The sequence below is a fragment of the Parus major genome, chromosome 2, assembly GCF_001522545.3.
Source record: "Parus major isolate Abel chromosome 2, Parus_major1.1, whole genome shotgun sequence".
In the NCBI taxonomy this organism is placed as follows: domain Eukaryota; kingdom Metazoa; phylum Chordata; class Aves; order Passeriformes; family Paridae; genus Parus; species Parus major.
Genome location: NC_031769.1, coordinates 135,206,129 through 135,228,091, shown reverse-complemented (window position 1 = coordinate 135,228,091; position 21,963 = coordinate 135,206,129). Strand labels below are relative to the sequence as shown.

At 33.7% G+C, this 21,963-nt stretch overlaps 1 protein-coding gene across 3 annotated transcripts in view; it reads left to right on the top strand.

The window, feature by feature from the left end:
- The window catches only part of CSMD3 (CUB and Sushi multiple domains 3), a 569,626-nt gene that overhangs the window by 143,236 nt on the left and 404,427 nt on the right, over nucleotides 1-21,963 (top strand). For all 3 annotated transcript variants that reach the window (XM_015619103.1, XM_015619106.1, XM_015619105.1), the window contains exon 4: nucleotides 5,081-5,275. In XM_015619103.1, the coding sequence (XP_015474589.1) occupies nucleotides 5,081-5,275 (195 nt within the window). The remainder of the gene's footprint in view (nucleotides 1-5,080; nucleotides 5,276-21,963) is intronic.

Below are 21,963 nucleotides of genomic sequence, written 5' to 3'. Positions count from 1 at the left end.
GCATGTGAAGGGAATACATTGCAAACCCCAGACATTTTTCATGCTCACTGTATTAATGTGACTACAGTATTGTAATTATCCCTTGTTTCCCTCACATATGCCAGAAGGGGTTTTTTTTTCTGCACTGCTTCTTGCTTTTCACTTGATTGTAGAAAAATTATGTTAATGCAGTTCTACCTTAATGCTGAAACAAGTTTGTTGCTATTAAAATAGCATATGACTTTATGCTATAAATAGAAACATTCTTGTCTTACTGGCAAGGAAGACAAATCCAGTGATTGTTTCAATGTACTTAGAAACAATCAAATTCAGTATAAAAAAAAATCTACAATTAAAGTTCCCTCAAGACAGGCTCCTCTGACAGTTTTTGACATGAAAATAATCTCAAAAGAAAGAAAAAAGCAAAATTACGTTATTCATTAAAAAATAGGCAGGAAACTGCAATGTAATTAGAAGCATGATCTTTAGTGAACAATAGAGACCCTCAGTGAGGCTACTATTACATCTATTACTCAAGAAAGAGGATTTAGAACAGGAAAAGAAAAAAACATTATTTTCCTTTGGGGAAAAAACCCCCAAACTTCTCACACTTTCTCTTGCTTGAGTATTTAAAAAGTTAGACACCAGAATGTGACAGTCTGTTTTGACTGATCCACAAAAAATGTAGAAATTAAAAGAAAAACTTCAGAAGAGTTTAGATTGTCAGACAAACAGTTTCTGTCACTGTTGTAAACAAAAGTGAATTCCAGAATAGTGACTCTTCATTCTGTACTTGCATCTTAAGTTGACAGATTTGTTGGAATCAAGGGATAAGCATTTTTGTTGTTGAACTTCTATGAAGGAAAGACCTGGATTTTGGGGGAAGGAAATTTTGAAATTCAATAACTGTTTTAATATATCTGTGCTGTTTATGATAGATTTTTCGAAGCATTCATTTATTATGTATCTTTGCTCTCTGAATTTTTCATTTTTATGCAGTTAAATTGACATTTTTCTATTAAGTTTTTCATTTTTTTTCCTTCACAACACTTATATTGCCTGCTCCAAATTTTTCTTGTGGTTTCCTTCACTTGGTAATCTCAAGTGAAACATGCATGTATATGTATATTTCAATATGTGTGTAGAAAGACAACATATTCTTATTAATTATTATCTAATTAACTCATCAGTTAATTCTTCTGGTCCCTATTAGATTTGAATCTAGACCATGCTTACTCATATATTCAGAGCCATGTAAATGAAGACAGAATAGAAAGTATGCAAAATATAAGTTTTGAGATAAAAAGCAAAATATTATGAGTTAGAAGCTATGTATTTATGTTACTTTTTTAGTTTATAAAATCTTTGGATAACAATGGACAACTAAAACAAACTGTTATAAGATCCAATATAGATTAATTTTGAACAAGGGAATTTCAGGCTACTACTTATTTTAACAAAGACATCATTTATCCTAGTATTTGGGACCTTTAGAATGTATAGCTCTCCCTATAGCCACACACATGTGCAGCATGTACATGCAGGACTGAAATCAGCCTTGAGTCTTCAATACCAAAGCATTCTTGCTTGTCAGTAAGTCAAAGTACATATGCATGGCTTTTCCAAGGATAACCATGTACAGACATATTCTAATATTTCCAGTACACCACGTCCTGTCAACATGTTGGTGACATGTCATGACCACTGGAGTGGCCTCTAGAATAACATATTCATATTCACGTTTGCAAGGCAGAGGAATTACTGTTTGGATTAATCAACACAAATGAACTGTCTACAACTGGCACCATGCAGAAATAGGGCGAGATATCCAAACTGTGAATGTAGGGATACCAGGAGTATTTAATTTCAAAAGTCTTACACAAAACCAGCATTAGCCTGTATTGGGATATTACATAGGTCTTTCAGTAAGTGAGTACTCATGAATATGTACGTATAGACAGTACTTCTCACTTTATTTTGGGAAAAATGGGATCATAATGAAATAAATTATGTTTAATGTCATTGAATTGGAATATCTTATTAATTAGTATCCATAAGGGGCTGAATTTACACTAATTAAAGTTTTTAAAGGAGTAGGTCCACTCCTGTTAAGCAGAACTCTCCCAGATACATTTTACCCACAGCTTTGTAATAGAATTTACATTGGCATTAATAAGAATTAAATCAATAGAAACTTATTGAACAGCATTGAAGGATATTTTAAGCTTCCTGTTTTAATATTATGTTAAAAAAAAAAAAAAAGGAAGACAAATATGTTCATACATACCTTGTTTACAAAATTAAATCTAGGACAAAGAAAATTCCTGCTTGGAGAGAGATTGAAACAATTGGGACAGCTTGCTTTGAAAAGCAAAAAAAAATAGGAAGGTGTAAAAAAATTCAAATATGCTTGCTTTCTGACTACATGAACAAGGAGAAGTTCAACCAAACTACAAGATGGCAAATTTAAAAGGAAATAATTTCCCACTCTTCATATCATTAGTGATTATCAAAATGTCACTGAAGTCAAGAATCTGTGCAGAGCTGAATAAAAATTACAACCTTGTTTGGCAACTCCTGTGTTCCCTGACAGATGACAATCTTAAAGTAACAATCCATAGCTTTAAATGTCAGGGAGTTGGTAGTACAGTCTCACATTCAGTTTGAAAATAAATACTACCTCTCAAAGACAAATGCAGTTACTGGATAAATTTTCTCCCTCTTGTCCCCAAATAAGGAACTTATAGATGTTCAAAATGAAAATACTCAGAGAATAAATTAATATACATAAAAGTGTACAATTTATTTTTTCTACTCTATTATCTAGAATCAGGAACAAAATGGCTTGAAGGGTTAGAAGTAGTAACATACTCCGAGGCCACTTTCATAAATTTAAGAAGTTAATGAAAAATGCCAAGAATTCCTTTTACATGAGTCATATAGAATTGCAACTTGAAAATTAGTTTTTTTTTAGAAGGAGCATGATTTTTAATTAGTGCATTAAAATAAAATATAATTTCACAAGAATAAATTGCCTTCTGTGGGTAATTCTTGGTGAGACAGCAGTAAAAGTGAAGGAAGCAATTTGAGGTAGTGACATTGCTAATCTTTATATTTTTTTTATTTCAAAGGACAGGGAATCTTTCTGCGGCCTTTTTACAAATCCCTAAGACATACAGGCTTCTGAAAGACTTCATCTTCTGGGAGAAGCTGAAAATGAAAACACTGTACAGACTGAGTTTTCAAGTTATAATAATATGATTCATATGAAAACCTAAATCCACAGGATGATATTCTTACCTTCATTTTGACATGCTGTGATGATAAATAACAAATTGAATAGCCTTGAAAACTGTTAGAGGATTTAAAAGTAATTCTTTCACACAAATATGCAAGAGTAGCTGTAGCATTTCCTTCTTTGTAGAGCTTGCAAGCAGATTTGAGGGCAAGGGAGTGTTGTTTGAGCACAGAACGCTTCATTAAAACAGTGGTAAGAACATCAGAATATAAGAATATAAGAAATTTTTAGGTGAGCTTTGAAGTGACCATGGTGAGATAAACTACTTTCTTACTTCTGTGTTTTGTCATTGTGCAAGGTAATGAAAGTCAAATCCAAACCCACAGTTTATTGTGTAAGAGAAAGCAGGAAATAGCAGCAATGACATCAGCAACTAATATGCCTATTTAACATATTCACATCAAAACATGATTGGTAAATAAAATCTTACAAATTAATTCATTGTTAGCATATATTTTATATATAGTGTTTATATATGTACTTATGATTATAGTGGATTCTGCCTCTTAATAACTGTTACATGATTTTATTTAATGGCTGATATAAGAAATCTAGCAGTATGTCCTAGTTCTTCATAGTTCTGGGCATTGAAGTTTGAGAATGTAATGAATTTTGGGAGACATACGGATTGTTTCAATAAGTGTTTATATCTTTTTTCTTTAATTGAAACCTATAGCAGCTCAGATATTTAAATATGTTGTGCACACACTCATAAGCACATCAGAGCTACTGAAGAATGTTTTAGTCACATGAAATTCAGGAAAAGATATTAAAACAATACATACACAACCCTCTCTTCTTCCATCATTTTCCTTTTTAGATTAAGGAAATTTGGTATGACTCCAAATACAAATTTACCTGATTTGCCTCTTCCCCTTTAGCATTAGGCTGATAATTATACTTGGTACAAGCTTTGAAGAGCTCAGGATGAGATTATGAAACATCTTTTGTTCACACTTGCACAAAATCTATGTTTTAATGTCCATTAACTAAAGGACTTTGGTAGTAAATGATTGAAAATGTTGTAATCAAGCTATTTATGATGCTGAAACACCAGTCAAAAGGGTACATGGTTGAAGTGTGAGTACCAGTTACTGAAACTGAACTCTAATTAATGGCCTCAGAGATCAGACTGAGAGCAGCTATGAGTCATTTTGGATTCTTAGTGGTTTAAAGCTCTGTATTATAGAAGTTACCAGGCCTGTGGTATTTTACATGATAAAATTAACTAATTCTTTGCTCAGAAATCAGTTACCCACAGTATCTCATCTGTTTTCCTCATTATCTAAAATCTATTAAATCATTAAACAGCTTCCTGATCATCCTCAGGCTTATGCTTGTTACAATTTTCTCTTGTCCTGAATAATTTTTTTTTTTTCTGAATTTTATTCAATTTGAATCTGATATTCTTTCATGTTTGCATTACAATTTTATTGTTTCATATTTGTATAACTCGAAAGTCAGAAATATCAAGTTGCTTTGTTTCCTGTTCATATATAATGATTTATTTTGTATCAATTTAGTAAAAAAATTGCATGAATATATTGATAGCTGGAGCTTAAGGAAAACTTGATGCTTATTTTCATCTACCTTTGGATATGTGGGTACTTAAGCAAATGTTAATTACACTAAGTCACTAATGGATTTTCAATGTTGAGGGTTGCATAATATCCATAAAAACACACTATCTGTCCAAAGCTGCCTTAATTTGTGTTCTATATTCCTAAGCAAAATGAAACATATATTTATAACAACATTTTAACTATAAAAATATTTAAAGTCATAAATATATATATTTTCCAGAATTACAGAGTAGTTCCTGTGGCAATCCAGGAGTTCCACCCAAAGGTATTTTGTATGGTACAAGATTTGATGTTGGTGACAAAATCCGATACAGCTGTGTAACTGGATATATTTTGGATGGACATCCACAGCTTACTTGCATAGCCAACTCTGTCAATACAGCGTCGTGGGACTTCCCTGTTCCTATCTGTAGAGGTAAGACAAATCCTACAGTAATGTTCTTGAATATATACATTAGTATTAACAATTTTTAATCTCTGTATTAATACTTAAATTTTAAATTGTGGTTAAAGAACCCCTCTTTTGAATATTTTAATCTCTTGCTCACATATATGATGTATCTCAATATATATATCTACTAATTTTTAGGTCAATATTCTACTAAAATTATAGTCATAATTTAAAAAAAATATATGTTATGTCATAAGATCTAGATACCTAGTAATAAGTAGAATATAAATGTCTGTGTACAACATATGTGCAACTATGAGAATTTACATTTGGGATCTGTTAGTGCTTCCTAAGAACTGACTTTTTGTCTAGTAGTAACTTGGCTACTGAGAAAACAGAAATATGAAACTGCCAAAAAAACTGAGTTACAGGGTCATACCTCATTGTCAGTCAGGCTACATCATCTTAAGATTCCTATATAGGATATCCCTTGTGTTCTAACAAATATAGTTTTGTTAAAAAAAGGATATTCAGATCCTTTTCCTTTGCTCATATTAGAAACATAGCAGCAGTAGGACATCCGGTGTTATGGGTAAATCTTATTTGCTGAGAGAAATATTTTTAAAGATAATGTTTGTGGAGCAGCAAATGGAGGTTATGCCAACAAAATGAAAGCAGTATCACTGCTATACACAACCAAAGACAACATGTCAGGTAATCTTGGGATTCTAGATTCACAGGTTAATTTTACAAATGCAACATTTATATTTGCCTAAAAACATGGATGAGGCATTGCAGAGGCTACAAAAATATTCCAGCTGAAATTGCCACTCTAATAAATACAGGTTGGTTAAAACATGGTTAACCAGCACTGCAAAAAATTGATTATGTATGAGAAAATTTTGTCACTGGAAATACTGTACTTTCATTTCCTGTTCCGGGATTAGAGCTATTTAATATGTTTATCCACGGTCTTTAAAAACTTACAAATTTATTTTTAATAACACTATTTTCAAGGAAAAATATTTATAACTTATGAATCTTCTACTTCCTACTTTATAATGAAGGAGATATAAAATCAAGGCATATATACAAATTTTGTTTCTGGAGATGAGAGTGCAAAAGATATGATGAGAATATGTTAACTTGCAAAAGACTTACATTTGTAACAAAATTGAAGTCTAATGGGTTCCATTGCTCAAATTCTCAATCTGTCAATTTTTAAATGAATGGCATAAAAAATTGTGTTCTTGAATGAGTTACATATTCTTCTTTTTGATACAGCATTTTTCAGGAGATCTTTGCATATATTTTGGTTTTGCTCCAAGGGAAGATGAAAATATACTGTGTAAATCTGAACTGGTATGACAAACTCCCAAAGTAGCACTGTGGTTAGACATTACTAGTTTCTAAGAAGACTACTACATGAGAATATGAAAACAAATTTTTTAAACTCCTAATAAGAGATGTCATTATCTGCATAGTGTTATTTCTTAAAGCAAAATAAAGTTTAAAAATTGGAAATTATTCAGAAAAAGAGAAAACAAGTTGTGTTAGGTTCCAAAATTGTCATTTGTCTAGAGACTGAAGGACTCAAACTTTTGCATGTATGTGAAAGAGGATTAAGACAACAGCTTGATTTATTGCATAATCTCATGCAGAAGAAAAAAAATTTTTTTGAGAAGACAATTCTTTAATCAATAGCATTGAGGAACTTAAGGGGTAAAAATCTGATGAACAAAAATAAAAAAAAAAGGTATATATTTTAATAGTGGTGGTTACAAATTACAGAAAAAATAACCTAAGAATGCAACAGATTATTGATTTAAATCTTAACATAATGGCTTAAAGCCTCAATGCAAAAATTTTTGCTTGTTTTTTTAGGTCACATCTAATAAAAGAAAAATAACCAATTATTTTCAAGAGTTCCTTCTATGAGTCAATATTTTATATCAGAAATATCTAACTTTACATATAAAATGGCCCTTGTGATTTCATTAAAATAAATCTCTCCTACTTTTGCCTAATACAATTATCCAACACAGAATTCTGCAAAAAAAGGTTGCTAAAGGTGATTATGGACTAATGAGCTTCTTATCTCTTTCTTACTGTTTGCCATGGAGACTCTGATTAAACACTCATCTTTAAAGATCTTCTGTGATAAATGTCTTGTGGTTCCAATGGTTCTTGCATCTAACAGAGAGGATCCTGACATAAGCAAGAAAAACCCAAAGAGCAGAAAAAAGTATACTTTATTCAATATTAATTGGAGGATTGTTTGTTTGTTTCTTTTTACATTTCCAAAAAATTGAATTTGAGGCACACTTAGAAGTCGGCAGACTTAAGATCATAGATGTCTGTAGAACATCTGTGTGTAAATATCATTCTCATCTGCCTCTTGGAAATCAGAACAATTTGAGGAAGTTGTGTTTTTCTTAGTATTTTAGATAATTCCTCTTACATTACCTTCACTTTAAATGAAGAGAGGGTGAAGAGGTCATGCTTGTGCTTTAGCAATGTGATTATTATGGATTGATGTCTCAAAATGGGGAATTACATTGGAAACAGCAGTTTTGTAATGTCACAAGCATATATATAGGATACCCTACTAAATGCTTTAATTTTTAATTTGTTAAATTATACCAATATTTGCAGTTTTAAAGTTGTATATTTTTGGGGCAAATTTTGTTCATGAAGAAAAGAATTATTCCTCAAATAGGTTCTTATTCCTTTGCTTGTCTCCATAGGATTTCATTGAAAAATCAGCAGATATATTTAATGATTGCTTTATTTCATATCCTCTTTCTAACTGAACACTGAATGCACAAAGATTTTTACCTGCATGATTTGATATTCATTAAAATATTGTTACTTTATTAGATTTATTAGAAGTGAAAAAGAATACCCTTATTATAAGAAAGCTAAATTGTATCTATTTTTTGTGGTCAACTATGGAGTAGAGTTGCTCTCTATATGAGACAACACTTGAAATGTACTGACATCCGCCTTGAGATGGATGGCAGACTAGTTGAGAGTTTATGGGCTCAGATCAAAGAGCAGGTTAAAAAGGTGACACTGCTGTGGGTGCTTACTACAGGCTGACTGATCAGCTGGAGGAGGAAGAGGCTTTCTCCAGGTAGCTTGAAGCAGCCTCAAGGTCACAGGCACAGGTTCTTAAGAGGGACTTTATCTACCCTGCCATCTGCTGGAGAAGCAGCACAGCAAAGCACAAATAGTCCAGGGTGTTCCTTTGAAAGCCTTGATGAAAATCTCCTGTCAAGGTAGTAGAGGATCCCCCAAGGAATGGTGAGCTGCTCAAACTCATATTAACACCATCTCCTTCTTGGAGATGTGAAGGCTGAGGGCAGCCTTGACTGCAGTGACCATGAAAATGTGGAACTATGTATCAGGAAAGGAGGAAGCAGGACAGCAAATAAGACTACAACCATGGACTTCAGGAGAGCTGATGTCAGCTGCTTCAGGGATGGTCTTGGAAGAATCCCATGGAAACAGGCCCTGCAGGGAAGAGGAGTCCAAGAGAGGTAGTTGATATCCAAAGATGACTTCCTCCAGAACCAATAATGATGCATATCAATGAGCAAGAAATCAGGCAAAGCCAGAGGGAGACATGCATGGAGGAACAAAGAGCTCCTGTCATTACTCAATCATGAACAGAAAATACACAGGAGTTAGAAGCAGCATCAAGCCACATGGGATGAATATAGAGAACTGTCAGAGTAAGTAGAAATGAGACCAGAAAGTCTGAGGCCCATCTGCAATTAAATCTAGCCAAGGATGTAAAGGACAACAAGAAGGGCTTCTTAAAACACATCAATAACAGAAGAAAAGAAAAAGGATAATGTGGGTCCATTAGTAAATGGAGCGTGACCCTGGTAACGCATGTAGAGAAGGCAGGGTTATTAAATGCCTTCTTTGTCACTGACATAACCAGCGCTCAGGGTTCTCTGACACAGACCAAGGTAAAGGAGTCTTGGAAGGAAAGTTCTCCTTTGGTGAAGGAGGATCAGGTTAGACAACACCTAAGCAAACTTGACATCTGCAAGTCCATGGGGTCTGGCAAGATGCGTCCATGAGAGAACGTCTGGACACCGTAGTGAGGTCACTCACAGTCATCTCTGCAAGGTCATGGTGACCAGGAGAGGTGCCTTGGGACTGGAAAAAAGCAAATCTCACCTTGGTCTTCAAAAAAGGCAAAAAAAAAGAAAAAGGGAAACAATGGCCAAGCAACCCCAACTCAATCCCTGGAAAGGTGATGGAGCACTTTATTCTGAAGGCCATCTGTATCCAAATGGATGAAAAGAAGACAACAAGGAAGCAGCAGGGATACACTAAAGGTAAAGCCAGATGGACCAAACAGATTGCCTTCTACAATGTGAAACAACTATCTGGATCAATGAGGGGAGAGCAGTGGATATTGTCTGCCTTGGCTTCAGCAAGGCTTTGACACTGTCTCTCACAAAATCCACTTAGACAAAATCAGGAACTGTTGACTGGATGAGTGGACAGAGGTCAATTAAGATCTGGCTGAGTAGCAGGGTTGTAATCAGTGGCATGGGGTCTAGTTGGAGGTTTGTCACTACCAGTATCCTCCAAGTTCCTTACTAGGCCCAGTATTGTTTAACTTACTCATCAATGGCTTGACAAAAGGGCAGATGCCTCTCAGCAAGTTCACTGATGACACAAAGCTGGGATGACTGGCCAATACCTGAGCACTGTGAGACCTACAGGCTGGAAATACGGACAGAGAACTGTCTGAAATTCAACAAAGGCAGGTGCAGAGTCCTACACCTGGGGAAGAATAATCCCATGGACCAGCAAAGACTGAGGGCTGATCTGGAAAGCTACTCTGTGGAAAAAGACATGGGGGTTCTGGTGGATGCAATCCTGTGCCATGTGCTCTAGCTGACCCTGCTTGAGCAGCTAGTTTGGATCAGATCACCCACTGTGTTGCCTTCCAACCTTACTGGTTCTGTGATTCTATGAATTATACTGTGCACAATCCATGACCAGTTTTTAAATAAAGCCTTCTCCCCTGAAAAATTAATTTTGATAAGGTTGTTTTTAATCATGAAATGTGACAGAAGCTTAATTATATCACCTATTCCTGAGCTAATGTTGCAGCTAGCAGTTTCTCCATAATGCAGTGAGCTAGAAACAATTTACTGATAGTAATAAATAATGCTACATTTATATAAATGTATAAAATTGATAATATTTTTATCATATTAAATTTATCATAATACAGTATATTTATATAATATATAATATAATATAAATATATTATATAAATATTATACTATTTTATATTATATTATATTAATATGTAAAATATATAATATTTTCATTCTATAAAGGTTATAAGAATTAGGCACTTTCATAATCAAGGAAGTATTCTGAGTTTTATGTTTTTTAAAGATTTCTTATACCATGCTAAAATGGGTGTTGAAAGAATCTCCATTCTAAAATTTAATTTTTTTAGAATTCAGAAATTTCAAGTGCAGAATACAGTTGTATTTGAATTCCTACATGTTCTAATAAAATATTTTCACTATTGCCTTTACCTATAGCTACAAAATAATTGTCAATATAAAAGTTCTGCTTGTATTTTCAATGAGAGGTTTTGTTTTTCTACTTGTCTAAATACACAAGTGTTGATCAAAGAAGTGCACAACCCACTGACTAGCTTCATTTTTCTATTGACAAAATGCATTTCTGCTTTCTTTATCTGGGAGGATATTAAGTAGTTTCTTGCATATATTATCATGGCAGGTAAAAGACTGAAAAGGTTCATACTAAATTCTGAGTCTGGGAATTCAGTAATTCCCCTGATATATATATATATATATATATATATATATATATGTATGTATGTATGTACTTATAAAGATGTTTCATTTTACCCATCTGTATAGATGTATACTTAATTTCTTATTCTTCAGTGGATTTATTCCAAATGAACTGAATTGAGATACTTATAAGGTTTTATTTTTAAAAGTGATCTAACAGGTGTCAAAATTGAATTAGAATATTCAGCTCACTATTTAAATATTTTGCCATTTTGTCTATGCAGAACTCACTGGGCTGAAAATTTGTTAATTGTAAGTCACTGGTATAATTGTGTAAGTGCACACATACATGGCTATAAATATTTCAATTCTATGAGGTAAGTTTCAGGTCAGATACAACAGAAAAAACGTGTCTCATGGACTGTCCAATACACTTTTCTTTAATGGTTGTACTTGTATATATATTGTATAGAATAGTATGGAATTTTGAAAACAACTAAAATTAAACTTCACATAATTACCAACAAATAATCATATGGCAGTGTAAGCATTTCACAGATATGTGAAATATATCTATATTTGGTTGCAGATGGAAATCATGTCAATGATTTTCATTTTATGAAATCATGTCAAATATGACCAAGTAATATAAGCAGTAAAATAAGATTACTGCCTTTGCATCTTTTTTATAAGCTGGTCTTTGTAGGCTGTGGAAGGAACAAAGCAGGATATAAAGTCAAAGTACTGCACTTGATGCCATGTAGTGCATTAACTACTGGAACTGACAATATACACAGAGGAAAATAGAGTGCACTAACTTAAAAGCAGGAATAAATTACATCTCACTGGGAATGAACAGTTTTCTGCCTGAAGCTACTTCTTATATAGAAATAGTTATTCTTGCTTATTCTTGGGAAAAGCCCCAGTATAGCTGTGTACATCTGGATAAGAAACATGTTGGATTATTTGAGAAAATGGAAAACAAAATATTTTTTTTTTAGAATTATGTATTTATATATATGCAATTATATAAAAGCAATTTTTCAAAGCTTATTCCATGGATCCTTTTTGAGATATAGTTAATCAGTGGCTTAGAATGGCTAACACTCTTATGGTTAGTATTTAAAAAAATATAAATGGTCCACAAATGCCAATGCTGCTCCTTAGAATTAGAGACATTAACTTAGATTCTTTAGGGGAGGAAATGATGAAAAAGATCTACTATTTTATTGAAATAGTAGAATAATGGTTGGGTGTTTTCAAGTGCCATGCTGTGTGCTTTCAAGCAGGGCAGAGAATATCTTCAAAATAATACCCCAAATTACTTTTTGAATATTGAAACATACAATACCTTTTGTTGCTTTGAATTTTTGCAATAAAAGAGCTTTGTGAGTTCTTTATTTTACCCATCTTTAATATGTGTAATTTTTTAGACCAATAGAATCAAACTTTTCCATTTATGAAAAGCATTGAAATTGCTCACTACTGTACCCTACCACACTTGTATTTTCTCATTATATTAGTGTTATTCTCAGGATAGTACCTGACACTCACTATCAGGGACATTTAACCTAATGCACAGTCTGCTGGTGTGAAAAAAATACCTGAGCCTGAGGAATAGAAAATCTCCATGTGAATTTTATTTTCTGACCATAACCATGGATTTCTTATCATTGTAAATAGTGGTAAAACTTTGCAGAATTTATGTGAAGCTGTTTTAAGTCATTACTGATATGTTGTAAATCAATAAATTGGCACAGAAATAGAAATGTTTACTATATTAGAATTACTACGTACTCCTAATACTAATGCTAAAATATACTAGTTTTACTGTACTAATAATAAAAACAATATTAGCATTACTATTATATATAGTGTCTGTTAAATGCATTCCTAACTCTGAAAATATACCAGCAATAATAATGGTGTAACACTGTACAGATTCCTTAAGCAGGCAACATTATTCATGAGAGTTCTAATTGGGTTTAATACAATCAATTCATGTCTAGAAACCTGTGTTTCTTAATTATGATAATGATGGTCAAATAACAAAGTTCTTAGGTTGGATGGAAGATTGTTCCCATGTGAAAATTTATGGCATGCAATGATATACTACTGTAGTAGCAATGATGCTTGGAAAAAAATCACAAATTTTCAGAAAACAATCTAACTATGGAAAATTTTCTAACAGAAAATAATTCATTTTTATTAACTTCATTTTTTAATCAGGATTTACATTTTCAAGGTTTTGAATATCTTAAGATGTTATTCTTATTTTTTCTTTCTTTAAAAATGTATACCTCCACATCAGAATATTAATCAGCACATCAGAGTCATACTTCCATTCCGTTTACATAGTTTGGCTTTGCACATCTTTACGTGATTTTGGAAATTCCTATAAGTAGTGAAGGGAGTTCTCCTACGATCCATTAGAAACTTATATTAGCAGTGGACTAACCCTCAGGTGGTGTGATATAGTCCAGAATGAAAAGGTATATGCATCAAAGTAATTTAAACTCATCAGTGTAGTAACCATGTTAATTTGAAAATCAGGCCTCTTACACTACATCTCCAGACAGTATATAGAGGACTGGGGAAAGAAGCAGAAATTCACTCTTTCTAAATAAATTAAATCCTGCTTAAAGAAGAAAAAAAGTATATGTCATCATTCCAGGAAGAGAACGTTTGAGAGCAGCTGTAGTTCACACCAAAGTAAGGAAAAGACAGACATAGCAATGCTTTATTTTGCTACTTTTCACAGGAAAAGTACCAGTAAGATTGAATTTAATTATGAAAGATTGTTATAAAAATTGATAAAGGCAATGAAGAGGAAAAAAGAAAGATCAGATTTTAAGCTCAAGAAATCTAACCCTATTTTGAATACAATAAAACTTCTTGAATACCAACATCTTCAATCCCACCATTTTAAATGTGGGAATTAGGACTTCTTACACAAATGGGTGGAAGTCAAATAGATGGTTTATGAAAAGCTTGAAAGACTGCTTTTATCTCCTGTTTTCTTAATTTTTTTCTTTATGAACAACAAAGGACATAAAAGTTGTGCTAATTGCTAATTTTAACACATGCTATTGAAATTATGTTGCGAAATTTTCACTGAGGACAACATAACAGTGAGAATTTTACCTGAAACTGAAAGGGGGGAAGATCACTCTGAGCAATCAAGATGAGTGAATGGGAAGAATGAACCTGGAAAAGTAAACTATGAGTTTAGCATGATGTTTATCATCAAAGCACAATACTAGAATTGTCAGTTACAACAAAGACTCAGTCTTTCACATCTGATTTAAAACTAAATTCTTTATTTGTTAGAAACACCTAAAGACTATCCTAAGCCTATAGAATATATATACATTTATATATATATATATATTGCAATCATATATTATAAAATTATATATCACATTATATAATTCACATAATCACAGCATCAGCGAGGTTGGAAGAGACCTTCAAGATTATCTAGTCCAACCATCAACCAAGAACCACCATAAAACACCACTCCTAAACCATATCCCCAGGTGCCACATGCAGATGCCTCTTGAACACTTCCCAAGATGGTGACTCCGTCACCTCCTGGCGAAATTTGTTCAAATCCCTAACCACTCTTTCGGCAAAGTTTTTTCCTAATATCTAATCTGAGCCTTCTCTGGCACAACTTGGGACCATTTCCTCTTGAGACATGACAGAAGAGACAGACCACCATATTTCATACTTCTTTCTGATATAATTGTAAGTATTATATTTAAAATTTTTATATGCATCTTAGAATCTGTAAGAACTGTGTAACTAATAGTGAAAAAAATGGTCTTTGTTTTTGATGCCTGCTAGTTCCCAGTTTTGTCTTCTTTAGAGAATCATGAGGAAAACTGATCTTTTTCAGTATCAATACTTACATAATCAAGTTGAAAAGAAAATAATTTTAAACTAAGACCCATGGGAAACAGACATTTTGACGCACATTTAAGTCAGGTAGCAGTGGGCAGGGGTCATAAATAAAGCACACAGAATGATGGGCACATGTGGTCTACTCAGAAATTATAAGGCAATCATACCTGCCTCAGGTCAGCTTGGGACACAAGCTGGAGTCACAGAAGAGCAACACTGTTGGAATAACAGATAGTAGGACAGCCCACATGGCAGGAGGTTAACAAAGGATGTATGCGAACTTAGTAGAAGACAAAGATGCAGAATGGGCTGGTTGAGAGTTTGTGGATCAGGATCAGAGAACACTAGAACAATCAAGGAACTCATTGTCAGTCTGTTAAACACAGGTGGATAAGGCTGAGGAAAAGTGTGAAGTGTTCTTTAAAGAGCTCAAGGAAGTCTCTAATTCACACTAGTTCTCATACACTTCAACCTTAATGTTACTTGTTGAAAAGGCAATAGGGCAGAATGAAAACTGTAAAGCTTTCAGTAGATCTTAAAGAATCCATACCTGTATTCCACTGCAAGGTTTATTCCCACTAGGTAATTGTCCAGATAGTTTTTAAAAACCTTCCCATTTTCCAAAGGCAGTGTTTTTCTATATTTGGTATTTAATATTATTAGAAAGAACTTTTATAATTTAATCCACATGTATTTTTCCTGCTAAAATTTAAACATAATATCTTCTACCTCCCCCATTCCCCCATATATACATTTGCACCTATGCACATTAGAAACCAGTTATTTTCTTCCTCCTTGCAACTTCCTTTTACATATTTAGTTTTGGTCTTCAACTACTGTGATATTAATGCTATCTTACTTCACAACTCATAAGACCACTAGTAATGTTTACTAATTTCTTCTTGATTTTTGTTTTTAATTTATCCATGCTTTCTTTTGAAGTATTGCCCTGATTAGCAAAGAATAGCTAAGAATTTTTGTGCTTCATGGATTGCAGCTCATAGTTACAGCATGCTCTTTCTGGTCTCTGGATGTGTCCAGTTATTCACCCACTTAATCTGTGAGGTTTATTTTAATTCTTGTCCCACTTTTTAAATAATATTAACATTTTAAATGAAAAATATTTTGGTTTTAGTTTTTCTGTTGATTGATTACTTGGGTTTGTTTGGGATTTTTTTTTTCCAAAACATTAACTGTTGAATTCCAGGTAGATAGGCAAGGCTTTTATCCTTCTGTATTGTCCATGGAATAAAACAATTTTGGTAAGGCACAAATTTAAGGGCTTCAATAGACAAATTTGGCCAAACTCCCAGAATAATATGGTGTTTATTTACTGCAATCTATAAACCGCTAGGCTGGAAAAAAAGTATGATGTCAAATTCCAATTTTCTAGCTATCTGAAGTAAAAAGCAAAGTGTATGCATCTGTAGGAAAAATGCTGAGGTCTAACTCTTCATTGTCATTTACTCTTGTTTCATTTAATGCAAATACTGAAAAAAGCAATATTTGGAGATTCAATCCTCCTGCATCTTTGAGAACCAAGTGAAAATGCTGAGTGGTTACTTCATGTCAAATTGAAAGAATGATGAAAATTGTTTTCTACATTTTTTTATCTGAACATGACTTTAAAAACAGAGGCTTATTAGTAACACTAATGATTGTTATTTCATGAGCAAACATTTGGGAATTTTATTTTAATAGGAGATGAAAGCTCAAAGGGTTTCTGTCATTTATCCAAGTCATGTGGATATTATACATACACCAAGGATTTATAAAGTGTTCAGTTTCCACTAGGAACACCAAAGACTGGAGTCAAATGTTATAATCATTAACAAACACTAGGCTTCTATCACCTGAGTAAGTCAAATTAAAATGACTGATACTCACTGAGCTAGGATTTATCACCTATAAATTGCACAGCAAATGGATTAAGAGCACTCCTTTACCAAAGTGAAAAAGCAGAAGAGTGAACAGCACAATAATCAATAGCTGGCTCTCTGGATTTTCAAAGTACAACAATGACAGTTTTTCTCTTTCCTAATTCCCTGACAGGGAGGTCAGTTCCTTCCAGATAACATGCAGTTATGCATTAGTCATAGCAAAAGATTAATAACTCCAGGGTGCTGTCATCTTTTGTGTTTGATTGCCAAGCTGCATTTTAAATACAGCTAAGTCAGCACAGTGGCTTGCCAACCATTTGCTCTTTCTAAATGTTCCCAGCAGCCACAGCAGGTCCAGTTATTCTTTATGTCCAGGTGCATGGTCACTCCATTATCCACCTTTGCAGCTATGTGCAGCTGCTCAAGTAAGCTTGAATTGTGCAAGAAAAAGAATTAACTCTAACAGCTATATGTGTGTCTGTAGAAAAATTCCAATTATTTAAGGTCTTTAAACTATTTAAATTACTACTAGTTAAAGTCTCTTAAAAGAGACTTTGATCTCCCATTTTTCAAATTTATGACTTGCTTTCTGAGTCTGTAAACTCTTGCCTTAAATTAAAGGCAGCCTCATATCAAGGCACATCAATATTAAAGTCAGTCTCACACTCAGGCACAGTTTGATGACACTTTTGGGAACTATTTCTCATGTTATTACAGGTTTGACATTTGACCACAGTCTTGGGCAGTTTTTTGTTGTTTTTATGTTGTGGGTTTTTTTTTTTCCCCAGTAAATAGAAATGGACTCAACCATAATCAGAAAATAAAATATAGATTCAATATATGGTAAACATGTTCATGGTTCCTTTCATTTATTTTTCCTTCTGACCATCCTATATCAGTAGAACAAGGTTCTCCCATTTTGATCCTGTTTCATCTGGAGCTGTCTGGTGGAGTGGCTGGATATTCCAGTCATGTGTAGTTGACACAGTAAGGCGGGTTTCATTTCACTTTCTAACAGCCTTATAATTATCAGATGAAAGATATAATAAATTTGATATTTTCATTAAATATGTGAGACACAACCTGATTACTACAATTCTGTTCTTTTTACTTCTGTAGGTACCAATTAAAGGCATTTCCTTCTCTGTGCTAAGGATAATTCTCTTAAATTTAAACCAAAAGGAAGTCTCTCCCAAATTCCTTTACTGACGCAGTTCTTTGCACACCATACACCCAGTTCATTAGCAAAACAGAGAAAAACCACCAACCATCTTAATGACTTTTACATTGTTTTTCTTCACTTCATTCCCAATAGAGACACATTTTTCTGTTTGTCCAAAAAGCCTTAGTAAACCAGGTGTTTCTTTTCACATGCATAGTAATTTCCCACTGTTATTTTAAGAACTGTAGCTATCAAAGAGACCAGAGTACACTCCATTCTTCTTGGACTGACTTTCAAGTATTTCAGGATGACAATTTAACTATTCATTTTGTGTAAGAATAAAGAAACTGCACCTGAGATCTTCTACACTCTGAAAAGTTTATTATAGTTTTCAATGGTTTTCTGTGGCTAACCTATCCATTCATCATTTCCTAAAAGTACAGGTGCATAAGACATTTGTAAGCAAGTTATTTCTATTCATCAGTAAGAATTTTTCCCTTCACCTCCAGTTATTTGTATTTGGAAATTAAACTACCATATTACATTTAAACAATGTAGTGGGTAAGTGTACGAATTTTGATTTCCACAAAGTTTAACTATGCAAGTTGTTTCCTTGGACAGACATTGAATGTAGTATCTGTAGTATTAATAAGTTTTAAAGAAACTAAGAAATAAGTTTAATATATCTTAGAGTCTAAGAACCATTGCAGGAATGTATTTTTTAACCAAACTTTTTCTGCATTTTTGTGGGGTTTTTTGGATTTTTTTAAAGGAAGGTGATATTAAAAACCTTGAACACTCAAGGATTTTTTTTTTTCATTTCTAAAACAAGAAAAAATTATTTTAATGATGTTTAATGAGTTTACATTGTAAAAATATATTAATGGACTTCTAGATTATAACTGCCATATTTTGGAGCATTTGCTGAAGCACTTTAATTTTTTCAGGGGGATTGGAGGTTTCCATATTAGACTATCCACTGACTATGCTGCTTACTAAGTAATGTTTAGCTGGTCTTTCAGTGTTCTGTTACTGTTAAAAACAGCATTAGCATGTTCCAAACATAATATTTGACTTTTCCTCAGATTTGCGACTCTCCTTAAAGCAATCTTATTTTAAGTAAGAGAATAGTCATGTTCTTGCCATGCCAAGCTTCCTGATTGCCTTTAGTTTTGACTGTTCATTCCTTCTGCATCATTATTTTCCAAACATTTTAAAATAATACATAAGCTACCAGGACATTACATAAAAACCTGCAGTTACAAATCAGTTAAAATCAGCATAAGGTGAAATTTCCATATAACATAGATGTGTTGAGGGGGTAAGGAGTTATTGAGTGAATAAGGATTATTCAGAATATAATTTTCTTTGCTTCAATACATTGACACAGTATTTGGAGCAGAGATTTATCCTTCTGACCTATCCTGAAAGACACTTCTATCAGTACCAAGGAATCGTAAAGCCTTTCTGTCTGCATCCCTCTACCACCTCCCTGGGAAGCTTATTCCAAAGCTTGACAACCACTCACATGAAGAAATTTTTCCTAATAGCCAATCTAAGCCTCCTCTGGTGCATCTTGAGACAATTTCCTCTTGTCCTATCTCTTGTTACCTGGGAGAAGAGACTAACAGCCTCCTCTCTACAACTTTGTTTCAGCCAACTGTAGAGATTGCCATCTCCCTTAAGCCTCCTTTTCTCCAGACTAAACAGCTCCAGCTCTATCAGCTGCTCCTCATCAGACTTGTGCTCCTGTCCCTTCCCCAGCCCTTCTCTGGAGACACTCCCACCCCTTAATGTCCTTATTGTAGTGAGAGGTCCTGAACTTAACACAGGACTCAAGGTGTGGCCTCACCAGAGCTGAGTGAAGAGGTACAATCACTGCCCTAGTCCTGCTGGCTACACAATCCCTGACACAGGCCAGAATGTCACTGACCTTCTTGGTCACCTGGACACACTGCAAGATTGTGTTCAGCCACTGTCCAACCAACACTCCCACATCCTTTTCCACCAGGAACCTTTACAGCCACTTCCCCAAGTTCCAGTGAACTAAACGGTGATGGTAAGAGGCAAAAACATAACAGAGGAACTAGGCAAGATGAAGGGATTTAAAGGATTATGCTACAAGATAGATACTGTGCTACTGGGAAGGGTAATTTTGTGTTATTTTGATATAAAAAGACTTTATCTAGGAAGCCCACTACCTGACTTTCCTTTTAGTGCAAATCTATATTAATTTTGTGTGTTGGATCCATGGTCCCTTCTTCCATCCCACCTTTTACAGAACTCCTAAGACGATTCTGGAAATGTATATATAAATCCAGGATGATATGCATCTGCACACAAATCCGTTTTTCAGAAGTGAAGTTTTCAAGCACTCATTCTATCAAATTTCTGCCTCTTGACTCTGGAGGTATCCACAAGGAACGCAAGAAATTGCTTTAATTATCATAAGCTAATGTTGCTTTACAAGCAATATTTCTTCAATAGCAGTAATCTAATTCTTAATATTCCAGATATAATTTCTAAGTTTGGTCAGTGAGGGCAATTATTTTACAGTTTTTACAGGCTCTGTTTACTGGAAAAGCTACAGAGTAATCTGTTTTTTCAATATCTTCTTCAGTCCGTGATAGCACATTGTTGTTTCCATGCCTTGTTTCTCCATTATGAATGCTACCTCTGCTCACCACCTAGAACCTTAGATAAATTGCTTGAATCAAAGGTCCATATGGGCATAGAAGAGCCAGAAATATGCATCATATATCATGCATTGCTAAGTCTGACACTTCATGTTAATTTTGTTTGTTTTGTGCTGTTGCATATAGCCTTACAACCATTCTAATTTCAAGTATCTTTGGATTGTATTTGTTTTGTCTCATGTCTACCCTGCTATTTGTAAGACTACCTGCCATTTTGAACAAGGATGTTATAATGATCTTGCTATTAGCCAAATAATTTCCTCTCAGACATAAATTCCAATGTTGCATATTATCTGCTTTGTGCCAGCATTCTGGAAATGGTTTACAGACAATAGTGATTTTGTAGCCCTCTGGTCCAAGAATAAATTAATGCATAATCTGCACAATGTCAGTACAGGAACTGGCAGGCTTAGTAGATTCTGCTGCATTTCAGCTATTTTCTGGCTAAGGTAGTACATAGAAGGTCCAATTAAGAGATTTTCTAATTGTGTGCAAATAATTACACTAACAGCTCCCTTCTCCATCATCCCCAGTATTTCACTCTTCCAATCTTTCTAAAGATACAACTTTTTTCTTAATGTTGTAAGATCATTTGAATTAACAGTCTGAAAGATCTATGGTCCAAATCAAGAAGCTGCTAGCAAAGAGCTTTGCCATCAATATTTAGATACACTTGAAGAACAGCTTGAAATTGATAAGCAACTCTAGCATTCTAAGAGAACACATTTATTTCTGGACACTGATCAGATATCTCTGTTTGGTAAAATCTTTCAGTTCATGGATAAATATTACACACATTTACAAAAAATATCTAAAAACTGAATATGTAAATACAAGCATTGAGATCCTACAAAAAAACAAACTTCATGAAGTTAACGATGTCTATCATATAAATTGTATATTTAGGAAAGAATATGGAATTCTGGGACAAAAATGCATTTGTTCCTCTCCCTGTCATCTATTTATTTAGGGAGTTCTGAAGATAAACTGTTCATATCTAATTATAACATTTGTCATAGCTACCTCCAAAGATTTCATGTTTTTAAACTACCATTTCATCTTTGTATCAAAATCTAAAGCAAACCGAAATAGCAAATGAAGATAAATGAACTGATTAAGTCACAGACACTTCTAGCAGGTATATAAACAGTCAACACATAATTTTCAAGGTCTTGTAACAGCCCCTGTCCAGAGGCTGCAAACCTCGGTGAAATTTATTTTGTAACTATAGATTAGAAACTCTGAAAACAATTGACAGTAT